Source organism: Camelus bactrianus, chromosome 22 (genome assembly GCF_048773025.1).
Source record: "Camelus bactrianus isolate YW-2024 breed Bactrian camel chromosome 22, ASM4877302v1, whole genome shotgun sequence".
In the NCBI taxonomy this organism is placed as follows: Eukaryota; Metazoa; Chordata; class Mammalia; order Artiodactyla; family Camelidae; genus Camelus; species Camelus bactrianus.
Genome location: NC_133560.1, coordinates 25988492 through 26012041, shown reverse-complemented (window position 1 = coordinate 26012041; position 23550 = coordinate 25988492). Strand labels below are relative to the sequence as shown.

Genomic DNA, 23550 nt, shown 5'->3' with positions numbered 1-23550 from the left:
GCCTGGGGTCTTCCACATCCCTGGGGGGGACAGGGGCAGGGCCTGTGGGGAAGGGGCTCAGCCCCTCCAGCCCTCCCTTCATCCTGTTATTTATTTGGATGGTTTCAAATCATGACAGAGTCCATGTTGGAGGTGATAAAGAACTGTTAAAAAAAAAAAAAAGACAAAAAAAAAAAAAAAAACCCAAAACCCAACAAGAACACTTTGCGTTGAGTTTAGACTATTTATTACCGGGATTCCAGGCCTGGCCGCGGTAACAGACTTTTACATGGAATTGTTTAATTATTTGTACTTTTCATGCCAGAAAATAAAAGTTCAGAATCTTACGACCTCGGGTGTGTGTGCGCACCTGCATGCGAGTGTTGGCGCCTGTGCTGTTGGCCCTGCTCCGTGGCCGCTATCCCTCTCTGGGCCTGGCTCTCATCTGGAGTCCCTCAGCCTCCCCACAGCACACATGTGATTGTGGGGTGGGAGACAGGCCCAGGCGGAAACCCAGACAGAAGTGGCCCCAGGGCTGGCTGTCCCGTGGTGCCAAGCTCCACTGTCCACAGGACATCCCAGGTGTGAATCATCTCAGGTGAGACCCCAGCTGTGGCAGCAGCCTGATCAAGGAGGAGGCTGAACGGGATCTACATGCAGCCACTTGCCCTGCGTCCAGCCCTGCCACCCCGGCCCATACCACACCAGAGCAAAGCAAGACAGACATAGCAGGTTGTGGGGGATCACGTTTATTGTTTGGAGGTCACGGATTAAGTCATTTATCCCCACCAGGAGGGGAGGCAGATGCCCTGGGTGAGGGACAGGGCGGGGCCGTGGGGTGGGGGCCACCAGGGTGGGGGTCCAGGGAAAGCAGCCTCCTTTTTAACATCTGTGGAGGCGGCCAGGGCCTGGGAACATGGCTCTGCCCCACCTGGCCTCTGAGAGCAGGGCACGGAGCCCCACCCGGTTCCTGCCCTGCAGGGACCACTAGGAGATCCTGAAGGGCAGGCTTTGATCCACAGACTGAGGGGCAGGTGGGCAGCACCGCTGGGGGCCGGTTCCATGTCTTGAGGTTCTGGGGCCGGAGAGAAGCCAAGTGAGAAAGAGAAATGGAGGGCTACAGGTGAGGGGAGCAGGGATGCGGCCAAGGTGTTTTCCTTATGCCCTTCACACCCTCAAGCCGAGGCGGGAGCCCCACCTCCCCACCGACCTTTGCGCCAGGCAGGGCAGGGCTAGAGCTCGTCATGGTCACCCTCAGCGGGCGGTTCGGGTGGCGGCTCCGGGCAGGCGGCTGGCGTCATCAGCTCCATGTGGTACTCGCAGCGGCTGGGCTCCGTGGTGCTGGTCACCACTGTCTCCTTCCCGCACAGCAGGCGCACCTGGTGGGGAGGGCAGGCGGGGCTCAGGCGGGCTCAGTGGGCCTGGGTACCCCCGCCACCCCCGCCAGCCAGGCACTCACAGTGGTGGAGCGGTTAGGGCCCTGCCAGCAGCCCGTGCCCTGCTCGTACTTCATGGCGCTGAACTTGTCGTGGTCGGGGCCAGCCCACGAGCCCCAGGTGCTGTGGGAGATGGGGTGCTGAGGGGGGCCGGCTAGGGGGACCAGGTGCCAGGGGCCAGAGGAGGGGGACCCAACCCAAGCCCACTCACCCAAGGCTGGTGGGGGAGCCGCCGAGCTTGGGTTTCTGCGAGACAAGCTTGAAGGGACAGAGCCGGTACACATACCTGTCATGGGAGGGGGCTGGTGGGTGGGGGGACATGAGCCCCAACCCCCATGATGTCCCCACACACAGGGGGCATACAGGTACCTCCAACTCCAGTGACTCCTCCTCAGGCCCCCCTCTTGCTCCCCCACACCCTTGCTCAGGCCCAGGCCCTCCGAGCCCGCCCGCCCCGCCTGCCCACGGAGGACGCACTCATTGGTGGTGAGCTCGTAGCACTGGCTGTACAGGTAGGCAAACTCCCCGTTGGGGCCAAAATCAAAGGAAATCTCCTGCTCCAGGTTCCTAAAATGGGAGGCTGGAGGTGAAGGGGCTGCCGGGATGCCCCAGCCAGACTGAGCACAACACAGGAAGGCCTGCTCCAGCAGCAGCAGGCCTCTCTGGGGACCCTTTCTGCAGGAGCCGCCACCACCTTGCCAGAGGTTGCCTGGGCGACTCCCCATTACCACCTCCTCTGGGGAGCCCAGGAACAGGCGGCTGGGCCCGGTGGAGACATGGCCTTGCTGTAGCCACACACACACCCCCGCACCTGATGGACTCCTCCATGTCCTTCAAGGAACGCTCGGCCTCCTCAAACTTGTTGCGGGCCTCCTGGGCGGCTGGTGGGGTGGGGAAGGAGGTCAGAGGTGCCCCTGCCCCAATCCAGGAAGAGGAAGGGGATGCCCCAAACATGCCTGTTTCCTCCAGCCCCCGGGCCTGCTCTGGGCAAGGGCTGGGCCCAGGAAGACCCTGGGGGCCTCGCCAGCCCCAGGGCAGACCCCACCTCACTGCCCAGGCTCTCAGCTCCAGAGGGAGCAGGGCCAGGGCTCCTGGGCTCAGCTGGCTCCTCACCTGCCAGGAGTAGCACAAACAAGCCGCAGCCTGTGAGGAGGCAGGAGGTCCCCTGGGGCTGGAGGGGGTGGTGCTGGCTTCCTCAGGCCCCAGATGCCCCGTCCAGGCCACCAAGTCCCCTGGGCTTGCTTGGAGCCAGCCCAAGCCCGTCTCAAGAGAGCAGGTAAGGCCTGCTTCTTGGGCCCCTGAAGGTGCAGGCAATGGGGGCATCCCCTCCCTCCCAGGTTCAGCCCTCACCATCGATGAAGGCCTGTGTCTGCTCGTCATAGGGTGGCATTTTGTCCTCCTCTGTGGGGCTGGCTGCTTGGGGGGGCACAGGTGGGGGCAGGGCCTCCTGCAGGGGGTGTACAGAGTCAGCGAGTGACCCCGCCCCCACCCTATCACCCCCTTCTCCCCTAAACACACACCTTGGGCTGCTCCCCCTGCACCTGGGAATCCTCTTCCTCCTCTTCCTCCTCCTCCTCCTCCTCTGTCTCTTCTTCCTCCTCATCCTCGTCCTCCTCCTCTGTGGGTGGTGAAGGCACTGGGGGCTGCTCTTCCTTAGGCTCCATCAAGTCGGGTACAGAAGGCGATGGCGGGTCAGTGGGCAGCACCTGGCAGATGTGCAAAGTGGTTGGTGTTGTGGACTCAGGGGTCCACCTGCCACCCCCAGGGCTTGGGTCCTGGCTCACACTACTGCCCAGGGGCAGCCTCAAGTCTCCACCCCTTTCGAGGAGCCAAGAGGGAGGGAGGGAGAGGAGGAGGAGGGACAGACGGCTGGGGGCAGGCAGGGCGGCCTCTGTGGAGAGTGGGGGGGTCGCCCAGCTGGTCAGCGTGGCCCGATGCCAGAACTGGAAGCAGTTTCTTTGTGAGGCGTCAAGGGACGGGGTGAGGGGGCAGGACCTCCCTGCCCTCCCTGCCCCACTGACCTCGGACCGGTATTTGTCCCGGATGGCAGCCCATATACGATCATAGAAGGAAGCAGCATCCGTCTGTGCGTCTCCCCCAAGGAGGGTCTGTGTGTGGATGTTGGGGTGGTGTGAGGATCAGGACGCCACATGCGCCACCCCGCACCCCAGGCACTCTCGAGGGGGGCCTCAGGCTGTGGTGCCAGGCACAGCACGGCCTGACCGCCCAAGGCCAGGCTGGGGCCAGGCGGGGTGAGGCGCAGCAGCCAGAAGGGGGCAGCACAGGCTTGTGGGAAAGAGGAGGGGGCCGGAGAGGAGAGGGTGGGGACTAGAGAGACCAGGGAGGGAAAGTGAGAGACAACCAGACGCTGCCAGCCCCTAGGTGGGAGACGCAGAGGGCAGGGTGGGACAGGAAGAGGGACCAGCAGGACAGAGATGGATGGGAGACCGGGAAGCAGGAGTCCAAACCTGTGAGGAAAAAGAGCAAAAGGCCTGCCTGTGAAAAGGGCAAATCAGGTACGTGCACTTGGCGGGGGGGGGGGGGGGGGCGGGCAGGTGTAGGCACGTGTGTGGGGAACTTGGCTTTATCTTGACCAGGTGCCAGGGGTACTTGTGTAACCCCACCAGGTCCCAAAGGGCAGGAAGAAGCAGCCTTGGGTGGCTGCCCTCCTGCTCACCCAGGCAAGGCATGGCACATCGGCCACACCAGGTGCCCCAGCAGCCCTGGCCTGGGGCCAGCAGGGAACTTTCCATGGGACCAGGACCCTCGGGACCTGAGGTCACCCTGGGGCAATCCCCTCTAGGAGTCCCAGGAAAAGGGGTAGGGTGGGTACCTGGGCTTCCCCTTCTGAAAGCGCCCCATCTCCATCCGTGTCCAGCTCCGGGTGGGTCTGCAGCTCGGCCACCGAGACCCTTTAGGAGCACAAACAGAAGCCAAAGGAGGGGTGAGGCCCACTGGCTCCCAGCCAGCTGCCTGTCTCCCCTGCCAGGGCCCCTCCTGAGAACTTGCTTCAGGACCTTGGGGCAGGGAGGGGTGGGCAGCAGGAAGCTGGGAAAAGATGAGGTCTGGGGATGGGCCCCGCCTCTGGCCCCTGTGTCCGGGAGGAGCAGGTCCCAGGTACCCAGTCCCTGCCTCCTACCCCCTCCTGAGGGGCTCAAGGAAGGGACAGACTCAGGGGTGGGATTAGGAGACATCTGGACCCCCTGGGTCCCTCAAGACCGCTCTCCTGAGCCACTCAGCTTCCACTTCCTTCCACCCTTAGAACCCAGAACAGCGAAACTACCCTCGGCCTGGCACCCTCCACCCAGCGAAGCCCAAATACCCACGACAGCCCGGGCACCACCTCCTGTCCCCCTGCCTGCCACCACCACCAAACAGGGAACAGACCAACCTGTGCATTCTGTCCACTTTGGTCCCTCTGAAGCCCCTTGCACCTCGATGCCCCACACCTCCCACTGAGGGGCCTGCCCAGCCCCCTTGTTCCCGACAGCCCACCCTCCACTGAGCCTGGGCTCAGTTGGCAAGTTCAAGACACAGGTGGGTTCTGACTTTCACCAAAGCGACCCAGGCCCTGGAGTAGGCTTGCCAAAAGCCCAGCTCCTTGCAGGGGTGGTTCCCCCTCATCTCCTCCACCCGGAGCTGCTCTAGACCCATTTTATCCAAGAGTAAGCAGCGCCTTGTTCAGAGAGGGCTTGGGATCAGCTCAGGCCCCAGGGTGAGGAGGTGGGCTGTGGCTGATTTCTAAACGCAGGGAGTGGGAAGAGGGACCCCAGGGCAGGCCGTGCAGGCACTCACGCCCCATCCATGTCATCGTCCAGCTCCTGGAAGGCACTGGCAGCCAGCTCCTGCTCCCGCTGGGCCTTGGAGGCAGCTTGCTGTTCTGTGGAGGGGCCGGCTCCATCACCCTCCGCCCACCCCCAAATCTGCCCTGCCCCCACTCCACAGGACTCACTACGTGCACAGCCCTACACTGGGCCCTGGGGCCCAGTCAGGCCACTGTGTGGGGCAAACTGGGGCCAAGAGACAGGCGAGGGGGTTGGCAAGAAGTGCCAGATTTGGAGAGATCCTGAAGGGACAGCTGACAGGGTGCACAGACTTCGGGTCTGAATGACTGGTGACGGTGCGAGGGGAGGCGGGGGGCCATGCATTAGGTCTGCCATGTCCAGGAGGCCCCCAGGCGAAGAGGTCAAGCATGAAGGAGGTCGGGCTGGGGGAGTGGCCTGAAGGGGGAGAGCCTGGAGCCCGGGGGAGTGTCTCGGGAGAAGGGAAAGGCCACCGCACAGAAGGGAACTGAGCCATGGCCAGTGGACGCAGGGCTGCAGCTGCGTGTCTGCTCCAGTGGTCCCTCCCCAGCCTTCCTGGTCCCCACCTGGCCCAGGTGGGGTTCAGGAAAGCAGTCATGGTGCAGCTCCACCACGAAGCTCGGCCCTCTACAACAGGACGAGTAGTCTGTGTCCCAGGAGATCCCACAAGACCTCAGCAGGCCAGGCGACACCATCCTTCTCACAGGTGAGGGCCTGAGGCTCAGCTGTTTGAAGGGACCTGCCCTCGGTCACCCAGCTGGTGAGGGGCAGAGCCAGGGCCCCAGCCAGGCTGCCCGCCTCCAGAGCCCACACGCCTCCCTGCTCCTCCCTGGGGATCTAGGTCAGATCCTGGTGTCCTACCCCTGAACCTGATTCAGCAACCCCACCCTGAGAACTTGAGCTACAAGAACACCCAGCGCTGTAGAAAAGGATGCTTGCTGCAAAGCAAGATGATGGAAACAGAAACAAAGACGAGACAAGAGTGAATTCCTGTTCTAACACACAGCCCGGCAAGGAGCACCAAGAACCTGGCACCAAAGGTGAACGATAAGAAAGGAGAAAACATCGCAACTTCAGTCACAAAGGGCCAAGGGCCACCCCTACCACACAGCAGGCGCTTAAAACGGCCAAGACGAGCACCAATAACCTGATAAAAGACGGCGCCTGAATTAAACAAATCCTGCCAAAGTCAGACAATGGGATAGACACAGCTGTTAAAAGGAAGCAGGGGCCCAACACAAGGCTACAATGTGGATGAACTTTGACAACACGATGCTTGGGGAAAGAAGCCAGTCACGAGGGTTACAAGCTGCCTAGCTCCATTGATGTGAAACGTCCAGGACAGACAGATCCGTAGAAATCCAAAGCAGATGCATGGTTGCCAGGGGCTGCTGGGGGTGGGGGAATGGGGAGGGACTGCTTGATGGGCACAGGGCTCCCTTGGGAATGTTCTGGAACTGGACAGCAGTGATGGCTGCACAACATCGTGGATGTACTTAAAGACACCAAATTGTACACTTCAAAATAGTTGAGGGGTAGGGTACAGCTCAAGTAGTAGAGCGCATGCTTAGCATGCATGAGGCCCTGGGTTCAATCCCCAGTACCTCCTCCAAGAATAAAGAAATAAATAAACCCAATTACTTCCCCCACCAAAAAAAAGAAAACAGTAAGATGGTAAATTGTACATTATGTGAATTTTACCACAACAAGAAAAAAAGTGAAGGATTCAGAAAAAAAAAAAAAAAAGGAAGTTAGGTGCACGCTGGCGCAGCACAACACCCATTCACCAGGTCGACCAGCGCTGTCCGACAGAACCTTCCACAGAGATGCACATGGTCTACACCTGCACTGTCCAAAATGACAGCCACCAGCTACAAGGGACCACTGAGCACTTGAGGTGTGGCTTTAGAGTCAACACTCGGAGTCACTACACTCTGCAGAACTGCATCTCTGTCTGGGATGGGCAGGAGAGGTCCGGAAGGTTTACCTCCTGAGGAGATGCTGCCCTGGAGGAGAAGACTCTCCCTGGCTGCTTTACCACTTTGGAGACTGTTACCAAATTCTTTTTCACAGAGAATATGGAAATCAGATGGAATATTTTAAATCAAACAGAAACTAGGGAAAAACAGAGCAGGGAACTCCCAGCCTTCTTTCAAGGCCCCAGTCACACCCCATGTCTCTAACACACACCCACACCCTCTACCCAAGATGATCGGCTTTGGAACTCATACCACTCTTAAAAGTCCGAGTTGGGTGACCCCTTGTGCATGACTTGGTCACCAGCTACTCACTCCAAAACCCAGGAGGGCAAAGAACAGGAGCAAGAAGACTCCAGTGAAGGAGGGGAATCTCAACCCTTGGCTTCACTTTCCCAGCAAATACCCCTCCCTCCACTTCCCTGGGGACGGCTGCTCACCCTACACTCAAGCCCTGGGGCCTGGCCAATCAGAACCTGCGCTGTGCCTCCCGGCTCCAAGGATTCGTTCATGGGCAGCCGTATGACCCAGGATGAGCCAATGGCAGTTGTCACTCAGGGGGGGAAGGAGGCTTGGGGGAGAAGGGGGTGACCTGGTGAATCTGGGGTCCAAGTACATTCAGGTACAGCTGGATTTCCAGGTCAGGGTCCCAGCTCAAAAGAGGCCCACTGAGCAGATGGAGTAGAGGCAAGAAGACCGCCCTCGTGGAGGAGTGGTTTCCATGAAGGTAGAGAAAAGCTCACAAGTTTGAGAAAGGGGCAGGGGAAATCTGGGCCTCAGAAACCAGGAGAACAAGGAAGTTTAGGAAGTTAGTTTCCATCAGGACAAAGACAGAAAAGACTGCCCAGCTTCACAGCACTGGGGAGAAGGTGGAGGCTGGGCACAGCCTTCTGGGGGGCAGAGCCTAAGCGTGCTTCTAGGTAGAAGGAAGGTGCCAGCTGGAGACCACCCCCTGGGAAAGAGAAGAAATAACAAGGTCCCAAGGTCTCCAAGGAGTGGAAAATGGTGGAAGCCAGGCTGGAGGCAGAAGGGAAGGAAGAAGGGAATCTGTGCAGGTGGCCCTGGCAACAGGCCACTGGAACTCTGGACTGGAAGCCTCTCTGCTCACCTGCGCTAGGCTGGGGGAGGATGGGTCTGCCTTCAGGTTGTACCCAAACTCCACCCACTTCTCTCCACTTCTACAGCCCACACCCTGGTCCCAGCCCCCTCCTCTCTTGCCTGGACCAGTGCAGTCAGCTCCTCCCCAGCTTCCTGGCTCCTGCTCCTCTGCTCAGAATCCTCAAGGGCTCTCCCCTCACTTGGGGTAAAAGCCTGAGGCCTCCCTGCCCAGCCTGCCCCACCAGCACCTGCCCTTGTCTCCCCCATGATGCTCTCACTCCCTCACGTGGCCTCCTTGCTGCACCTTAAAAACTAGACATCATGCTGCCTCAGGGCTTTTGCACCTGTTCCCTCTGCCTGCACTCCCTCCCTCACCCTAAAGGCAAGGGCTTTCTCCATCTTGTTCTGTGCTGTACTGCCGACACCTGGGGTATGCCTGGTACAGAGCAGGCACTCAGCAAGTGCTTGTTGGACGAATGACTGAATTACTGATGATGAGAAATCGGGACAGAGAGAGGGAATGAAGGAAAAACGCAGCAGATGCTGAGAAAGATGGAGGAAATGAACAGCACGGGCTCAGAGAGAAGGCTGCCAGTTCCTGGTCACCAGCCCTGTGAGCAGCTAGGGCCACAACTCCAAATCCTTCTCACAAGGCTTTGTCCTCTCACTAGTCTGGAACGGGTTTCTGCCTCATCTCTCCCTTCGCTCCTGCTTCCACCATGTGTGTCCTTACACCAAGCAGGCCAAGAACAAAGGCCAAGGCTTCAGATTTCCCATAATGGCAGCACAATCTGCCAAGAGCGAGAAACAAAACATGGACAAAACATGAAAAAAATCACCTTAAAACCAGCCAAGGCAGTAGGAGTTGCCAGGGCAAAGAGGAAGGCGAGAAGGTAAGAGTGTGCGGAAGCCGCTTTCACCCTCAGGGATTTGGCTAATCCTGGCAAACATGGGTGTCCGTTTTGGTAACTTGTGAGGGAAGGGAAATGAAAATCTAAAGTCTAAGGTGACCCCTCTCTCCCAATGACTGTAACCCCACGGAGCTCCCCGCAGAGATATGCTGGCCCAGAACTCCCCCAGCCTGTGCTCAGACCTCGGCTCACACTGCCTGAGAGGCTGGAGGAAGCTCCTGCCCTGAATGTGGAGTCAGGGAATCCCTGAAAGGAATAGTGTTCCCACAGAAATGGCAGAAACAAAAGCTCTCCCTACCCTCCAGAGAAGAACCTCCTGTCCGGCTGCAAGGTACTCCTATAAATGACTTCTAAACACGATGACCAACATACAGTCAAAAATAACCAAACCCAAAGGGAACGAAGGCATCATTACCAACAATCAGTGAAACAACAAACGAGAGGTAACGAGGAAGAGGTTCCCGACCCCAGGCTCCTCCAGGCCAGAAGCCAAGGGCAAGCCACAGTCCCGCCGGGCGCACCTTCCCACAGCTTCCGGTGCTTGTCTTTGGCCTCCTTCTCTGGCTTCTCGGCCTCCTCCTTCACTGCCCGCAGCATCTCCACCTGGTCCTCCAGGGACTTCTTGCCAGCCTGCAGCTCAATGAGCTTTTTCTGGGTGGGCAGAAGACACGGGGCCAGCTCTCTTTCTGCTCTGCCTGCTCCCTCACAGACCACCACCTCTCTGCCTCTACTCCACACTGTGGCCACAGGATCTGTCCAAAATGCACACCCTTCTCTGGACCTCTGGGGTTCCTGGCAGCCCGCTGGAGAGAAACCCAAACACCCCAACATAGCCCGAGGCCCTGCACGACCAGGCCCCTGCCCCCACCTCTCCAGCCCCATTCTTCCCACCACAGTCTTAAACTCTGATACCAAGCAGACCTACACCCACTCTGCCTGGCTAACTCTGAATTACTGTACAGATTTTAGTTTAGATGGAGGCTTCCTCCTCCAGTAAGTCCTCTTTGCTTCCTGCCCCCAAGACAGGTTCAGGGAGCAGACGGACCGAGCAAAAGTCTCCTCTCTGCTTTGCACCTCCGAATATCCCTTTTCCCAGCAGCCCTGGCTGTCACTTTGTCTGTCTGCCCCTCCCACTAGCAGATGCATCCTTGAGGCAGTCCCACATCTAGTTTCATGTCTGCTTCAAGCCATGAAGCGTGAGCCCAGTACACAGCACATCCTGGGCCTCTGTGGCTATTTCAAAAAGTAACATGTGTGCTGGGTAGGCTCCAGCTTAGGGTTGGGGTCCCAAGCTGTAGGGACTTAAGTCTAAGCACCACGGGATCGCTTTCTTTCCAAGACCTTGGCCAACACCTCAGCCTGGCCTGCTGCCAGGATCCTCCCAGGAGGGCAAAGGTCACATGAAGCCAACTTCACCACACGGCTCCCCTAACTATCCCCTAAAGTCAGGAAATATCTGCCCCTGAATTCACTGCCCCATGAATTCAGGAGGTACCTCACCAGCCAGGCCATGGAGAACGGAAAGACCTGGAACCTTCCGGGGGAAGAGAAATAGAGCTGGAACCCTTGCTCAGTGGGTCAGGCAGGAGCCCAGGAGCAATGTTGAGGGCTCTGACCCATCAAACAGCCAAGGGGGGCAGAGACACATCCCTGGGGACACACCCTCTTCTGCCCCACTCCCCCAGCACCCATTCTATTGAACTAATAACCTAACTGCAGCTAACTGACCCCATCTTGAATCTTCCCCCAGAAGTGAGAAGCCAGTCATCGGCCCTCTTACAGATGACAGAACCCCAGAACTGGGATGCAGGCACGTACCCCCTGTTCTAGGAGCACCAGAGCTCCTCCGAGCCCACTTCAGTTTGCACCCAAGGCCCTGGTCGACACCTGCGCTGCCTGCCACCCACCTGGTACTGGACTAACTGGCCACTAAACGCCAGTGGACCCACAAGTGAACCAAGGTACAGACAGACAGTAACTGGCCCCAGGACAGCAGGAGTTGGGAGCAGATGTAAACTCCATCCAGCCTCGCCAGTCCCTGCCTCCCTGTCACCCTGGGCCGACCTCGGCAGGCCCCTCACCTGCTTCTCCTCTCGGGCCTTCTTCCAGTCCTCGATCAGAATCTTCTTGAGGCGGAACCCTTCACGGGTCACCTCCGCCATCTGCTGCAGAGTCTCTCTCTCCTTACGGCCCTTCTCTCTGGGGAGAGGGGACACACAAGCACCACCCGGCGGCACTTAGGACCCACTAGGTCTGCCTCCTCCAGAAGGGTTCAACCCCCCGCTGCCGTCACCCTCCACCTCTGCTGGCAAAGATGGCAGAGCAAACCCTCCTTCCCCCACCTCCCCAGGCTCTCTTGTCTGCGGGAGGAGGGACAGTGGGCAGGGGTCACCCATCCTCAGGGTCAGGGGAGGGACTAGGGGGTGCTGGGACATCGGGCTGGAAGGCAGCTCCCAAGAGAGGAAGGAGAGAAAAGCACAGAAATCACAGACTCCCAGACCCAAAGGGCAACCCGGCCAGTGAGCACATTCTGCTCAGTTTACTCTCTACTTAAAAGATCTCCCATCAGGAGAGTTTACGTAAGCATTGGGACTTTCAGGGGGAGGGTATAGCTCAAGTGGTAGAATGCATGCTTAGCATGCAGAAGGTGCTGGGTTCAATCCCCAGTACCTCCTCTTAAAAAAATAAATAAATCTAATCACCTCCCCACCGTCTCTGTCAAAATTAAATAAATAAATAATACGATAATAAATTTTAAGAAAAAGTATTGGGACTTTCAGCTTCTTGAAAAGACAAACCTGGCCCTGCCATCTGCCCTCAACTCACTGGAATGGAGGGCTGCTGTCCCTTTAGATGCCACAATCCCCACCACTCCCTACCGCCTTATACTCAGCCTGCTTCTGCTGTTTCAATTACCTGCCCGCAGGCATTTCAGTTTTCAGGTCCTGCTGCAGAGCGTAGCAATGAAAAGCATGGAGTCTCAAGTTAGACCACCCTGGGTACGAGTCCTGGCTCTGCTATTCCTTAGCTCCGTGACCCTGAGGGAGTCATTCACCTCCCTAAGGTTAAGCTTCCTGGTCTGTTGAACAGGCAAACAAATTGCACCTGCTTCCAGGCCAGAGGGAAGACTACTGATGGAGCACTGGCCAGGCACCTGGCACGGGGTAAGCACTCGATACACAAAAGCAGAAGAGAGGGAACCTGATTCCCCGAGCAGGGCGAGGCAAGGTCGAGGGTGGGGGTGGGTAAGGAGTGTCCCCCACGTACCTGCAGGTGTTTTCACAGACAATCCCACTGTTGTACTCGTCCGTCCCGTCGCAGCAGTCTGAGGGCAGAGGTGAGGGCACCATCAGACCTGACGGCGCCTCCTCGTGCCCTCCACCCACCACCCGGCCCTCAACCCTGGTGTGAGCTCATTCACCGCAAACTCCGTCGTTGACCCATCTGGAGGCGATGTACAGGGGCTTGTAGCCAGTGTTGGTGCAGTGGAAGCTGCCGTTGGGACAGGCAGCTGTGCCTGCGGGAAAGAAGACGGGGGGTTGCAGGGTGTGCTCAGATGTTGACATGTCACACCCACTGTGTACCCAGGGAGCACGAGAAATGTGAGAGTAACTGATGCCACGTAAGGAGAGGCAAGACAACTGCACGCTCAGGGCTTGAAACAAAACTCTCCAGTGCTCCTTCCTGCCTCTAGAACAGGGCCCTGCCAACCCTACCCCCTGCCTTGTCTCCAACTCGGGCTCTGTCCATCCTTCAGCCCCAACTTCTGTCCACCCCCTGGGTGCTTGCACATGCTGGCCCCTCCATTTGCAGCACCTTTCAGTATTCAGCCGAGACCTTACCTCCTGACCCCTAGACCGGGTCGGGGCCTTTCTGGGGCTCCCTTAGCTACCTACAGATCTCTTCACCAAACCACTGACTACACACATCTGTGCCTGCATTCCTCCCCTACTCAACAGGGAGCCACGTGAGGACAGGACTCAGTCTGTCTTGGTTACATCACAGGACATGGCACTCACTGACTGCTCAATATGATGAATGAATGAACGAATGAAAGAAGATAAAGCTCACCTGGTTCATCTGAGCCATCTTTGCAGTCACAGTAGTCATCATTGACCTGATCAAAAGGGATACTGGCAGAGCCATCCAGGCAAGTGAAAGGCTTGGACTCGTCGTAGAAGTGATGGTCTGGGGAGGTGGGCAAGGAGCTTAGCCCAGGGCAGGAAGAGGCCCTTTCAGCCCAGTGGCTCCTCGCCCTTTCATCCACCAGCTGAGCACTGCCACCTTCCCTGCCCAAAGACCGGGACACCGAGGCACAAGGCTCTAAGTGCCTATCCCAGGATCCTTCCACACCCTACCCATCCCCCACCACCACGACCCCGGCCCCGGCTGTAAACCACCTCCAGTGGCCGACTCACTGGTTAGGGAGACACCCCGGGGCCGCTTGACCTCCACGGCCCAACACATGGGCGACAGCAGCAGCAGCAGCAATAGTAACATCTTGTTGGAGGATCGGAAGCCGGAAACGGGCTCTGTAGGAGGAAGGGGGCTGCTGGGAGATGTGCTGTGCCCGCACGCTGCAGCAAGAAAGGGGCGGCCCGTCAGCAGGAGAGAGCTACTTCCAGCCAAAGGAAGGCACCTCTCTCTCCAGCCAACTGGACTCCTCCATTGCTTCCGGGCACCTAGGGCTCATTTTGCTTCCTATACTGGGGGACAGGGGCCGCCCCAACCCTGCCCAGCGGAGGAGAGACTCACTTGGCCCAAATCAAAGGTGGAGGGTCTCAAAACCTCAGCTCCCTATGGGGGACGGAGGGGATGTTTAGCGATCCAATTCCCGCCAATAGGCCGAAAGGGTTAACAGTCTCCCCCTCTCCAGACGCACACTCTCTGACTGCCCCCAGTAGGAAACTGGGGTGCCCTCCCGCCTACTAGTTCATCACCTACACGACGCTGGGGCAAAGGTCAAAATCCACCGCACCCCCCTGACGAAGCAGCCAACGAACCCTCCAGCAGAAAGAAAGTGGAGATGGGTGGGGTACGTCACTTCCGGCATCACGCTGCGCTCCCTGAACGGCGGCTCGTGGCCGTCATGTTGGGAGTGGCAAGTAGCGGAGGCCGGAACCGAGCCGGCCATCTTGGATAGGACTGTGAAGCCTTTAGAGGGAATAGTTCTGAAGGTTCCCGCTTAATGGCGGCGCAAGGTGCCTCCATCTTGGGAGTGGCGGGTTCCACAGCCGGAACAGAAAGTTCCTGAAAAATGCCCGCGAACCCCTGGTGGGGTGGAGGTGGAGGGGTGCGGAGGAAAAGAAATGAGCACGTGACTCCAAAGTACCCTCCCCCATCTTTCTGCTTCGCGGCCCTGCTCCGCCCCCTTTTGGGACCGCCCCTCCGCACAGCGTCCGCCAATGAGAGCGGTGGTGTGGAACGCGGGTGGTTTCCATGGGAACACTGGAGGGAGGAGGGAAAGGTTACCTGGCAATCCGGAGAAGCCGCGAGGTCCCGCCGAGCGGTCGACAATTGTATTCCCAGAGCCCGAGGAACCCGAGCTGACGGATCCTGGTCTGAGGCGATTCCTAGTCGAACCCCTGACACCCAGGGGCCCTAGGCCCCAACCCAATCATGACGTCTCCTCTGTGCTGGGCGGCCTCTGCCAACGCCATGCCTTCTCAAGACCAGGTTTCAACCCACTCCAAAGTAAGGGGCAGTCAGGCTCAAGCCAAGCCCCACCACCCCGGAGGCAAGGGCTCGGCGCAGGCCTGGCATCCACTCTATTCCAAGGCTGGACCCCTCCATGCCACCGAGGGGAAGTCCACTGTGCGCATGCAAGTGGCTGAGTTACAAAGGAAGATACAACTGTTAGGTAAGATGGGTCCTGAGGGTACAGAAGGGTCATGAGTCAAGTCCTCTGAGCTAGCATGGTGTGACAGCGTTTCACTGGCATCCATCCAGATGGCCAGTTTCTGGTGTCAAAAACGTATATCTGTTCATGGTTTTCCTCATCTCTCTTATAAAACCTTTCCCTCGCTCAGAACTGACTGGAATGTATTTCATACTTTTATGTAATTTCAACTCTTCTACCATGTATGGGGTGGTGAAGTTCATAAATTCTAGATCCAGATTTTCTGGGTTCAAATCCTGGCTCTACATATACTAGTTTGACTGTTGGAGACTAAGAGTAACCTAATGACTCTCAGTTTGTCCATCCGTAAAATGGGGATAGTAACAGTACAACCCCACAGGTAGTTGAAATGTGTAAAGTTCTTAGAACAGTGCCTAGCACCTAGTAACGCTGTAAAGTGTAAATCAGTGGTTCTCGATGAAAGAGGGCCATGTTGTTCCCCAGAGAACATTGAGCAATGTCTGGAGACATTTTGGGTTGTCACATTGTTGGAGAGAGGTGTTACTGGCACTGGGGGGGTGTAGAAGCCAGGGATGTTGCTCAACATCTGACAATACGCAGGACAGCTCAACACAGCAGATAATTATCCATCCCAAATGTCACGGGTGCCACAGTTAGGAAATCCTGGTGTAACCATTGCTGCTGTTGTTTTATTAGGAGGTAATTTTGCATAGTGGTTGAAGGTATGGGCTGGGGTGTCAGATTGGTTGTGACTTTGAACAATCTAATAAATCTGAGTCTTCTCATCTATAAAATGGGTATAATCTTTATGGGTATGTACTTATTGGCATCTGGCATTTGATAGCTCGAAAATTATTAATTCAGCACCCAACATATAACAAATGCTCAAAGTAAAATTGTTATAATGTTGACAATTACCAAAAGGTCTTCCCTCTGGGAAGTCATCCCCCCCACCGACTATGATGCTCTGCTTCTGCCTGCCCACCTCCTATGACCCTAGAGGGTGACCGGAAGGCCTTTTATGAGAGCACCCAGTGGAACATCAAGAAGAATCAGGAGACCATCCGCCACCTCCACGAGGAGATCAGGGTGCTGCAACTGCAGCTGACGGACCTGCTCAAGGTGAGGGTGCAAAAGTGGGTAAAGAGGTTCCAGAGGGTGGGGATAGGGGCAGAGCACGGCCTCAGGTAGAGGTGGCCTGAATCAGTAGGGCAACTAGGCTCTTCTCCCTGCAGGGAGATGAGAAAGTTGTCCAGGCAGTGATTCGGGAATGGAAGTCAGAGAAGCCGTACCTGAAGAACAGGACAAGCCAGGTTTGCCCCCTCCCTTTCCACTGACCATCTCCTGTCATTTCCAGCCTGGGTCCCCACCCCACTGGCCTCCCTGTCCCCCATCTTACCCTCTCCAATCCTTTCTCCACACCAACCTCTGTTTATTTACTCAGTCTTTATTTTTGTTTATTGAAATACAGTTGATTTACAATGTTGTGTTAGTTTCTGGTGTACAGCACAGTGATTCAGTTATACATATATATTCTTTTTCATTATCAGTTATTACAAGACATTGAATGTAGTTCCCTGTGCTGTACATTGGAACCTTATTTTTCTGTTTTGTATATAGTACTTTGTATCTGCTAATACCAAACTCCTAATTTATCCCTCCCGGTTACTTGCCCCTTTGGTAACCATAAGTTTGTTTTCTATGTCTGTGAATCTCTTTCTGTTTTGTAAATAAATTCTTTGTATCAATTTTCTAGATTCCACATATAAATTATATCATATGATGTTTGTTTTTGTCTTACTTCACTTAGTATGATCATATCTAGGTCCACCCATGTTGCTACAAATGGCATTTCATTCTTTTTTATGGTAGGGTAGTATTCCATTATCTATGTATACATTATATATGTACACCCCGTAATTTCCTTATCTAGTCATCTGTCGATGGACACTTGGGTTGCATCCAAGTCTTGGCTATTGTAAATAGTGCTGCTATGAACATTGGGGTGCATGACCTTTTCAAGTTAGAGTTTTGTCCAGATGCATGCCCAGAAGTGGGATTGCTGGATCATATGGTAACTCTATTTTTAGTTTTTTAAGGAATCTCCATACTGTTTTCTGTAGCGGCTGCACCAAATTACATTCCCACAAACAGTGTAGGAGGATATTTACTCAGTCTTTATCATGGACCAATCATGTACTTAGCATGGTTTTAGGTACTGGCCCCCGTGTAGTGAAAAAAAAAAAAAACAGACCATGTCCCCATTCCCCCAAACCTCATATCTTAGTGGGGAAAACAGAAACGAAAAGAACACCAAAGAACAACAAAATATAGAAACAAAATAAGAAACACCAAAGAAACAAAGTAACTTCCAGTGGCGGCAAGAGAAATGAATAAAACAGAGTGACTTACTAGAGAAGAATAGGAGGGGAGGAGTCACCCCTTAGATGGAGAGGTAGGGGTCTTTGCTTTCTCTAAGAAGGAGCTATTTGAGCTGATAATGGGACAGGCAAGAAATGATCAAGGAAAAGTGTTCCAGGCCTTTGGAACAGCAAGTGCAAAGTCCCTGGAGTAGGAACAAAGTGTGTTGGGGACACAGAGGAGGACAGTGTGGCTGGATGCGGTGTGAGGGGGCACTCAGCGGAGGCAGAACCTTGCAGCAGGCCTTGCTGTCCATGATGAAGAGTACAGATTTTATACAAAGAATCAGAGAAGTGGAAAATGGACTGTGAAAAAGCAAAAGTAGAAGCCAGGAGGAAGTCATCTGGGTGAAGATGGGGTTGGCTGCACTAGGACAAAGGTGGTAGAAATAGGAAGAAAGAGATCTCTTTGGGGGAACTTTTGGGGGTTTTTTAAATGTTTTTAAATTCTTTATTTTTATTTTGGGGAGGAGGTAATTAGGTATTGGTCACCGTGCAGTGGGAGAAAAAAAAAGACTCCCCTTTTGGGGGAAGTAATTAGATTTATTTATTTTTAGTGGAGGGACTAGGGATTGAACACAGGACCTCATGCATGCTAAGCAGGCATTCTACCACTAAGCTATACCCTTTCCCCTCTGGGGGAACCTTTGAAATAGGGATTTGCTAACAAACTGAATGTAGGTGGGAGAGAAAAAGAGAAGATGAGGATGGCATCAAGGTTTTGGATCTGAGCACCCATAATGATGGAGCTGCCATGAGCTGAAATGGAGAAGAGTCAAGAAGGGCCAGTCTGGGGAAAGACTGAGTACTTACTCAGTTTTGGACATGATAATTTCAAGCTGCCTGTGCAGACATCTGGAAGGCAGTGTAGATATGGATGTACTATCTGCAGTTCAGGATGGAGGTGAAGTTGGGGTGTCTTCAGTGTATAGGTGACTTTTAAAACCCTGAGTCTGGATAGGATCACCAAGGGGGTGGGTGTGGACAGAGAAGAGAGAGGCCAGGGGCCGGCTCTTCAATGGCAAAGGAGATGGAGAAGCAGCAGCTAGGGAGGTAGGTGGAAAACTAGGGAGTGGGGGTCCTGGCAGCCACCAAAACGGAGACTTTGCAGGAGTAGGGGGAATCACCGAGGTCCGACGCTACTAAGAGACAGGGGAGGTGAGAATCAAGATATAGAAGAAAGGGTAAAAGGACCAGACGGGGTTTCAGGTCCCTGCTCTTGCTCCTATTCCTCCAGCAGGCCCTGGAGCATCTGGACCACCAGCTGAGTGAGAAGGTGAAGCAGCTGAACGCTCTTCGGCACCAGCTGGGGTTGCGGCAGAAGTGGCTGGAGGAGCTCCAGCTGCAGCACAGTCTGCGTGAGCTGGAGATGGTAGAGATGCAAGACAGCAACACAGAGGTGGCCAAGGTGGGGTCAGTGAGGTCTGTGGAGGGCTCAATCCTGGGCGAGGAACTGAGCAGGGAGGGGACCCAGCTCTGCCTTGCTCCCCTTTAGACCATGCGCAACCTGGAGAACCGCCTGGAGAAGGCCCAGATGAAGGCCGAGGAAGCGGAACACATCACCAATGTGTACCTGCAGCTCAAGGCCTATCTACGGGTAGGGACCAGGACGACTGGGGTTGGGAGAGCCAGCCTGGTGAGGGACAGTGGTGACAGGCCCGCCCCATCTCCCATGCTCCAGGAGGAGAGCCTTCACTTGGAGAACCGGCTGGACTTCATGGAGGCTGAGGTGGTGAAGACAAAACACGAGCTGGAGGAACTGAACGTAGTGAATCAGGAGGCGCTCAATGCCAGGGACATCGCTAAGGTGCCAGCCTGTCGGCCCCTGAGGGTCCTGTCCCACTGCTGTCACGGTCTCTTGGCCCCAACATCTGAACCCCAGCTGTCCCGGAACCTGTCCCATCTCTCTCCCAGGACCCGACAGCCTGACCCAGCTGTCTAGAGTTGGATCTGCGGCTCAGGCCCAGAGCCACCCTAGATGCCAGCTGGTCCTGCCGTTCCCCTGCCCGCTCTCCAGAACCAGCTACAGTATCTGGAAGAGACCGTGTTCCGAGAGCGCAAGGAGCGCGAACGCTACCTAACCGAGTGCAAGAAGCGCGCGGAGGAGAGGAAACTGCAGAACGAGCGCATGGAGCGCAAGGTGGGCGCACCAGGAGCGCGGGGCGGCGACCTCAGCCTGTTCCTGCTTTGATCCGGCCCTACCAGGTCTACGCTGCGCCCCTATGCTGGCCCACGCCTCGGACCCTTCCCCATTTCTGAAACCTCCACTAGATGCCATGGCTCCTCCCACATCCCTGACTCCTCCTCCGGCCCTCCAGCCCTCCAACGCTCCCTGTACTCTCTGGTGGGTCCTCATCCTTCCGCACCAGCTTTTGCCGGTGTCCAGAATTTGATCCTGCCTCTAGCCCACCCCTTACCGACAGGCCCCGCCCCCTGTCTTGACCCCGCCCCTCTGCACTGCCTCTGAGGCTACCCAGCTCTGACCAAGGCTCTGTCAAGCACTCTTGACCCCTGTCTGGGTGCCCTTAGCCCCAAGCTTGGGGGCCACTCCCTCCGTGACCCGGGTTCGGATACCCATTCCCACCCCACCCCCAGCGTCTGCCCTAAGCCCTTGTCCGTGAGCCGACTCGGGCCCTGACCTCAACCCATGAGCAGACCCAGCGTGAGCACGTGCTGCTGCAGTCCGACGAAACCATCCAGGACAGCCTGCACTCCAAGGAGGAGGAGCTGCGGAAGTGCTGGAACCTGTACCAGATGGAAGTGCTCTTCGGCAAGGTCAAGGACGTCACTGGCCTGGCGGAAACCCACGTGAGTGCTGCCCGCGGCCCCTCCCAAGTTCCAGACAGAGATGAGCCCAGGAAGCCAGCACACTCAGCCTCCTCTCTCTGCCGTATCAATTCCTCAGGATACAGACCTACTCTTTTCTTGAAAGACACCCCTTCCTCCTCCAGCTCAGGCCCCTTTTCTCTGCTGCCTCTCACAGCAAAACCCACGGAAGTTATCTACGCTGGTCATCACCCTCTCTCCTGTTCCTGCTTACGCGGGCGCCGACTACTCTGGCATGTCAGCTTTAGGAGGACTGGGCGTGTTGCTTTTCCTCTCCTTTGTCTCCAGCGCCTGTAACAGGGTCTGGGGCGCAGTAGACTGCCCAGTGACAGCCTCCGTCCCTGACAAGCTGGGCCCCTGCTCTGGGGCGCGCATTGGGCAGCATCTTCCTCGAAACTTTCTAAGACCTTATGTCCCGGCTGGCAAATACTGATTCCCCTGGACCCCTGTCCGTTTTCTCCACTTTGGGCACTCTCCAACCCACTACTCTTTCCATGGGGTGACCCCGAGGAGTTCCGGCACTTGGACGAATGGGGTCATCTGGAGCAATTTCCAGAAATTGGCCTAGTGGCTGATAGCTCCGCTCTCACGATGGCCGTATTTCTTCACGGGAGTGGGCAAGATTCACTGCCAGAATGTAGCTGGCACGTTGATTTAGGAAAGCAGCTGTGCTCACTGCTATCGCTGCCCGGCAATCTGATTTTGGTGGATTCAATTTCCTTATATAGACAAGGAAGGGCCCGCAAAAATCATGTGTCCGGAATGGCACACCCACCACGCAGCCCAGACTCTGATTCACAGAGTGCCCAAACAGCGCTGTGCAGAAGCCACCAGCTCAAGGCCACCTGTCCTGCGTGTCCCGGGGAAAGCGGGAGGGATGCACCTGTGTCTGCCCTGGCCCTGGCTCTGACTTGAGCTGGGCGGCCCCCAGGCCATCGTGCGGCGGTTCCTGGCGCAGGGCGACACCTTCACGCAGTTGGAGACACTCAAGAGCGAGAACGAGCAGACGCTGCTGAGGCTGAAGGAGGAGAAGCAGGGGCTGCAGCGGGAGCTCGAAGATCTCAAGTACTCAGGGGAGGCCAAGCTGGTGAGGTGAGGCCTCGGTGCCCGAGGACGAGAGGAGGGGCTACGGGGATCGCCGGTGCTCTAATCGCGGCCTCCCTGCTCCCTGCAGCGAGCAGAAGCTGCAAGCCGAGTTGCGGGGGCGCCTCAAGGCGGAGGAGGAGCGGCGCGCAGACGCACAGGATCGGCTGGAGCGCACCTTGCGGGCTATACAAATGACCAAGGAGGGCTTCGAGCATCTGGCGAGCAAGCTGAGCCACGTCACACTGGCAGGCCCCGCCCCCAAGGAAGCCCCGCCCAGAGCCCCACAGGATGTGAAAGGCGGCGTCACCATCCAGGTGGGGTTCCTGCCACGACGCCTACTCATGGGAACCCACCTCATGCCCTGTCCAGATCGTCAGAGGCCCAAACATAGGGGAAACCCGACCTACGTCTCAGGGGGCACCCCCTTACTCCTCAAGAGGCCCAGGACTCAAGAGACCCTGTCCCGTTTCGAGTCCCGCCCCCGTGGGAAAGTCCCACCCATCACCCCCCATACACCCAAAACTTCAGAAACCCCACTCCAATCCTGGAGCGACCACAGACAAGAGAAGCCACCATGCCCGCAGCTGAGTTCCATTTCTTCAGGTCATCGCCGCAATGGCCTCTCTCCAGTTACACCCCCTCCTCCCCTAACTCCTTGGCTTGGGTCTCTGAGTTCAGAGGCTTTGCCTCACAGGCATGGCCCATGACCACAGGGCCCCGGCCCCACAGAGATTAGCACCACCCCTCTTAGTAGCCCCTCACTTCAAAGGCCTCGGCCCTGAAAGGAAAGCCCCACCCCTGGGTGGAGCCTGCCCTAAGGGCCCCGCCCTTCCTGGCTGACCCCGTTCCGCCCTCAGCCGCAGGAGGACGACCACTACGCGGAAAAAGAGCTGGATCCCAAGGCGGGTGACTATCTGCCCAACCTGCTGAGCCTTGTGGAGGAAAAGCTATTGAAGCTACAGGGACAACTCCAGGACCACGATGTGCCAGCGATGCTGCGCCACTTGGCCGAACGCGAGGTGCCCATTCAGCCAGGGGGTGGGTTTGAGGGTACAGGCGCTGGGGCAACTCCCTGGAGACCAGAGGGAAGGCCCATGGGCTGGGAATAGGCCTTAGGGACAACAGGTGAGGTTTGAGGAGCCAGGAGAATATCCAGAGGGCCCGGGGAGGCCAGAGGTCAGGACTGGGGGGAATCGAGGGTCGGGCCTCGAGAGGCCAACGGATGGGACCTTGAGACTAGGGGTGGGCATCAGGGTGCGTGCTGAGAACAAATGCCGCGGCTGGGCTGGAAGCAAATTACAGGAGTGGGCAGAGGTGCCGAATGGAATGGCGGTATATCTCAGAGTGGGGTGGGGAGGAGGAGGAACGGACTTCCTTGCAGCCCCTGCCCGCCCACACTCTGCTTCCCCACTCCTCCCTCCCCCAGTTCTACTCCACCCTAGAGGGAAAGCTGCCGACGTACAACACCCGCATCGCCCTGCCCCTTGCCAGTCCCAAGGACAAGTTCTTCGGTCAGTGTGGGCAGGAAAGGGGGGCGGGGCTGGGGGCCCAAGCAAAGCACCGGGAGGTGGTCAGAGGCCGGACTTACAGCCAAGGTAGGGGTGGGATGCTAAAGGCTGGAAAGGGAAATCTGAACCAGGAATGGGAACCTTGATCTTCTCATTGCCCTTCGCAGATGAAGAGGAGAGTGAGGACGAAGACAACGACGTGGTGACCCGCGCGGCACTCAAGATGCGTTCCCAGAAATTAATCGAATCCCGCAACAAGAGGCGCGTTCGCTCGCAGAGGTCCTAGACTCGCTCTCGAGCTTACCTGGGGCTTCCAGGCCCCTGCAGAGCCCCCGACCCCTCTGGGCCCAACCGCGGGCCCCCGGGGCACCTTCAAGGACGGAAGGCAGCCCGGGCAAGGGAGCAGAGCGAGCAGGCAACGCCCGGAGTAGAGAAGGGGGCTGGGCTGCCGGACGTTCCCACAGTAAAATCTCCCCAGGCTGGTCTCCGCCGGCCTCGGAATCGCGCAATAAAGGTCACCGACCAGCCCCCTGAGTATTCTCTTCTCCTTGATCCTGCACCGCCCCAAAGACGGCTGCCCCCAAACCCAGGGCTACAGATTCAGCCCCCTCCGACCTGGGGAGCGATGACTCCCATCAGCTGGGGAC

General features: G+C 56.9%; 2 protein-coding genes across 8 annotated transcripts; one reads left to right on the top strand and one right to left on the bottom strand.

The window, feature by feature from the left end:
- Positions 1–712: 712 nt before the first annotated feature.
- On the bottom strand, positions 713–14352 carry PRKCSH (PRKCSH beta subunit of glucosidase II). 6 transcript variants are annotated; one of them, XM_074350822.1, is made up of 18 exons: positions 14148–14352; positions 13622–13780; positions 13275–13391; positions 12625–12720; positions 12471–12528; positions 11285–11402; positions 9725–9854; positions 5211–5295; positions 4249–4327; positions 3437–3523; positions 2936–3121; positions 2766–2862; positions 2227–2296; positions 1893–1982; positions 1627–1701; positions 1439–1538; positions 1190–1358; positions 713–1054 (listed from the first exon to the last, which is right to left on the bottom strand). In XM_074350822.1, the coding sequence occupies exons 1-17, from the start codon at positions 14335–14337 to the stop codon at positions 1212–1214; spliced, it is 1884 nt and encodes a 627-aa protein (XP_074206923.1). In that variant the 5' UTR covers positions 14338–14352; the 3' UTR covers positions 713–1054; positions 1190–1211. The 6 variants fall into 6 exon arrangements, with proteins under 6 accessions (XP_074206923.1, XP_074206924.1, XP_074206925.1 ...); XM_074350823.1 differs by having other exon boundaries at positions 2957–3121; XM_074350824.1 differs by having other exon boundaries at positions 13622–13735; positions 14148–14253.
- Positions 14353–14605: 253 nt separating this feature from the next.
- ODAD3 (outer dynein arm docking complex subunit 3) lies at positions 14606–23430 on the top strand. Of its 2 annotated transcripts, none has more exons than XM_045504204.2 (13): positions 14606–15063; positions 16064–16185; positions 16299–16376; positions 18724–18891; positions 18979–19080; positions 19165–19290; positions 19501–19623; positions 20139–20291; positions 21241–21401; positions 21484–21709; positions 22253–22414; positions 22822–22906; positions 23071–23430. In XM_045504204.2, exons 1-13 carry the CDS (start codon positions 14823–14825, stop codon positions 23187–23189), a joined length of 1866 nt encoding a protein of 621 aa, XP_045360160.1. In that variant the 5' UTR covers positions 14606–14822; the 3' UTR covers positions 23190–23430. The 2 variants fall into 2 exon arrangements, with proteins under 2 accessions (XP_045360160.1, XP_010965157.1); XM_010966855.3 differs by having other exon boundaries at positions 18721–18891.
- The last annotated feature ends 120 nt before the right edge of the window (positions 23431–23550 follow it).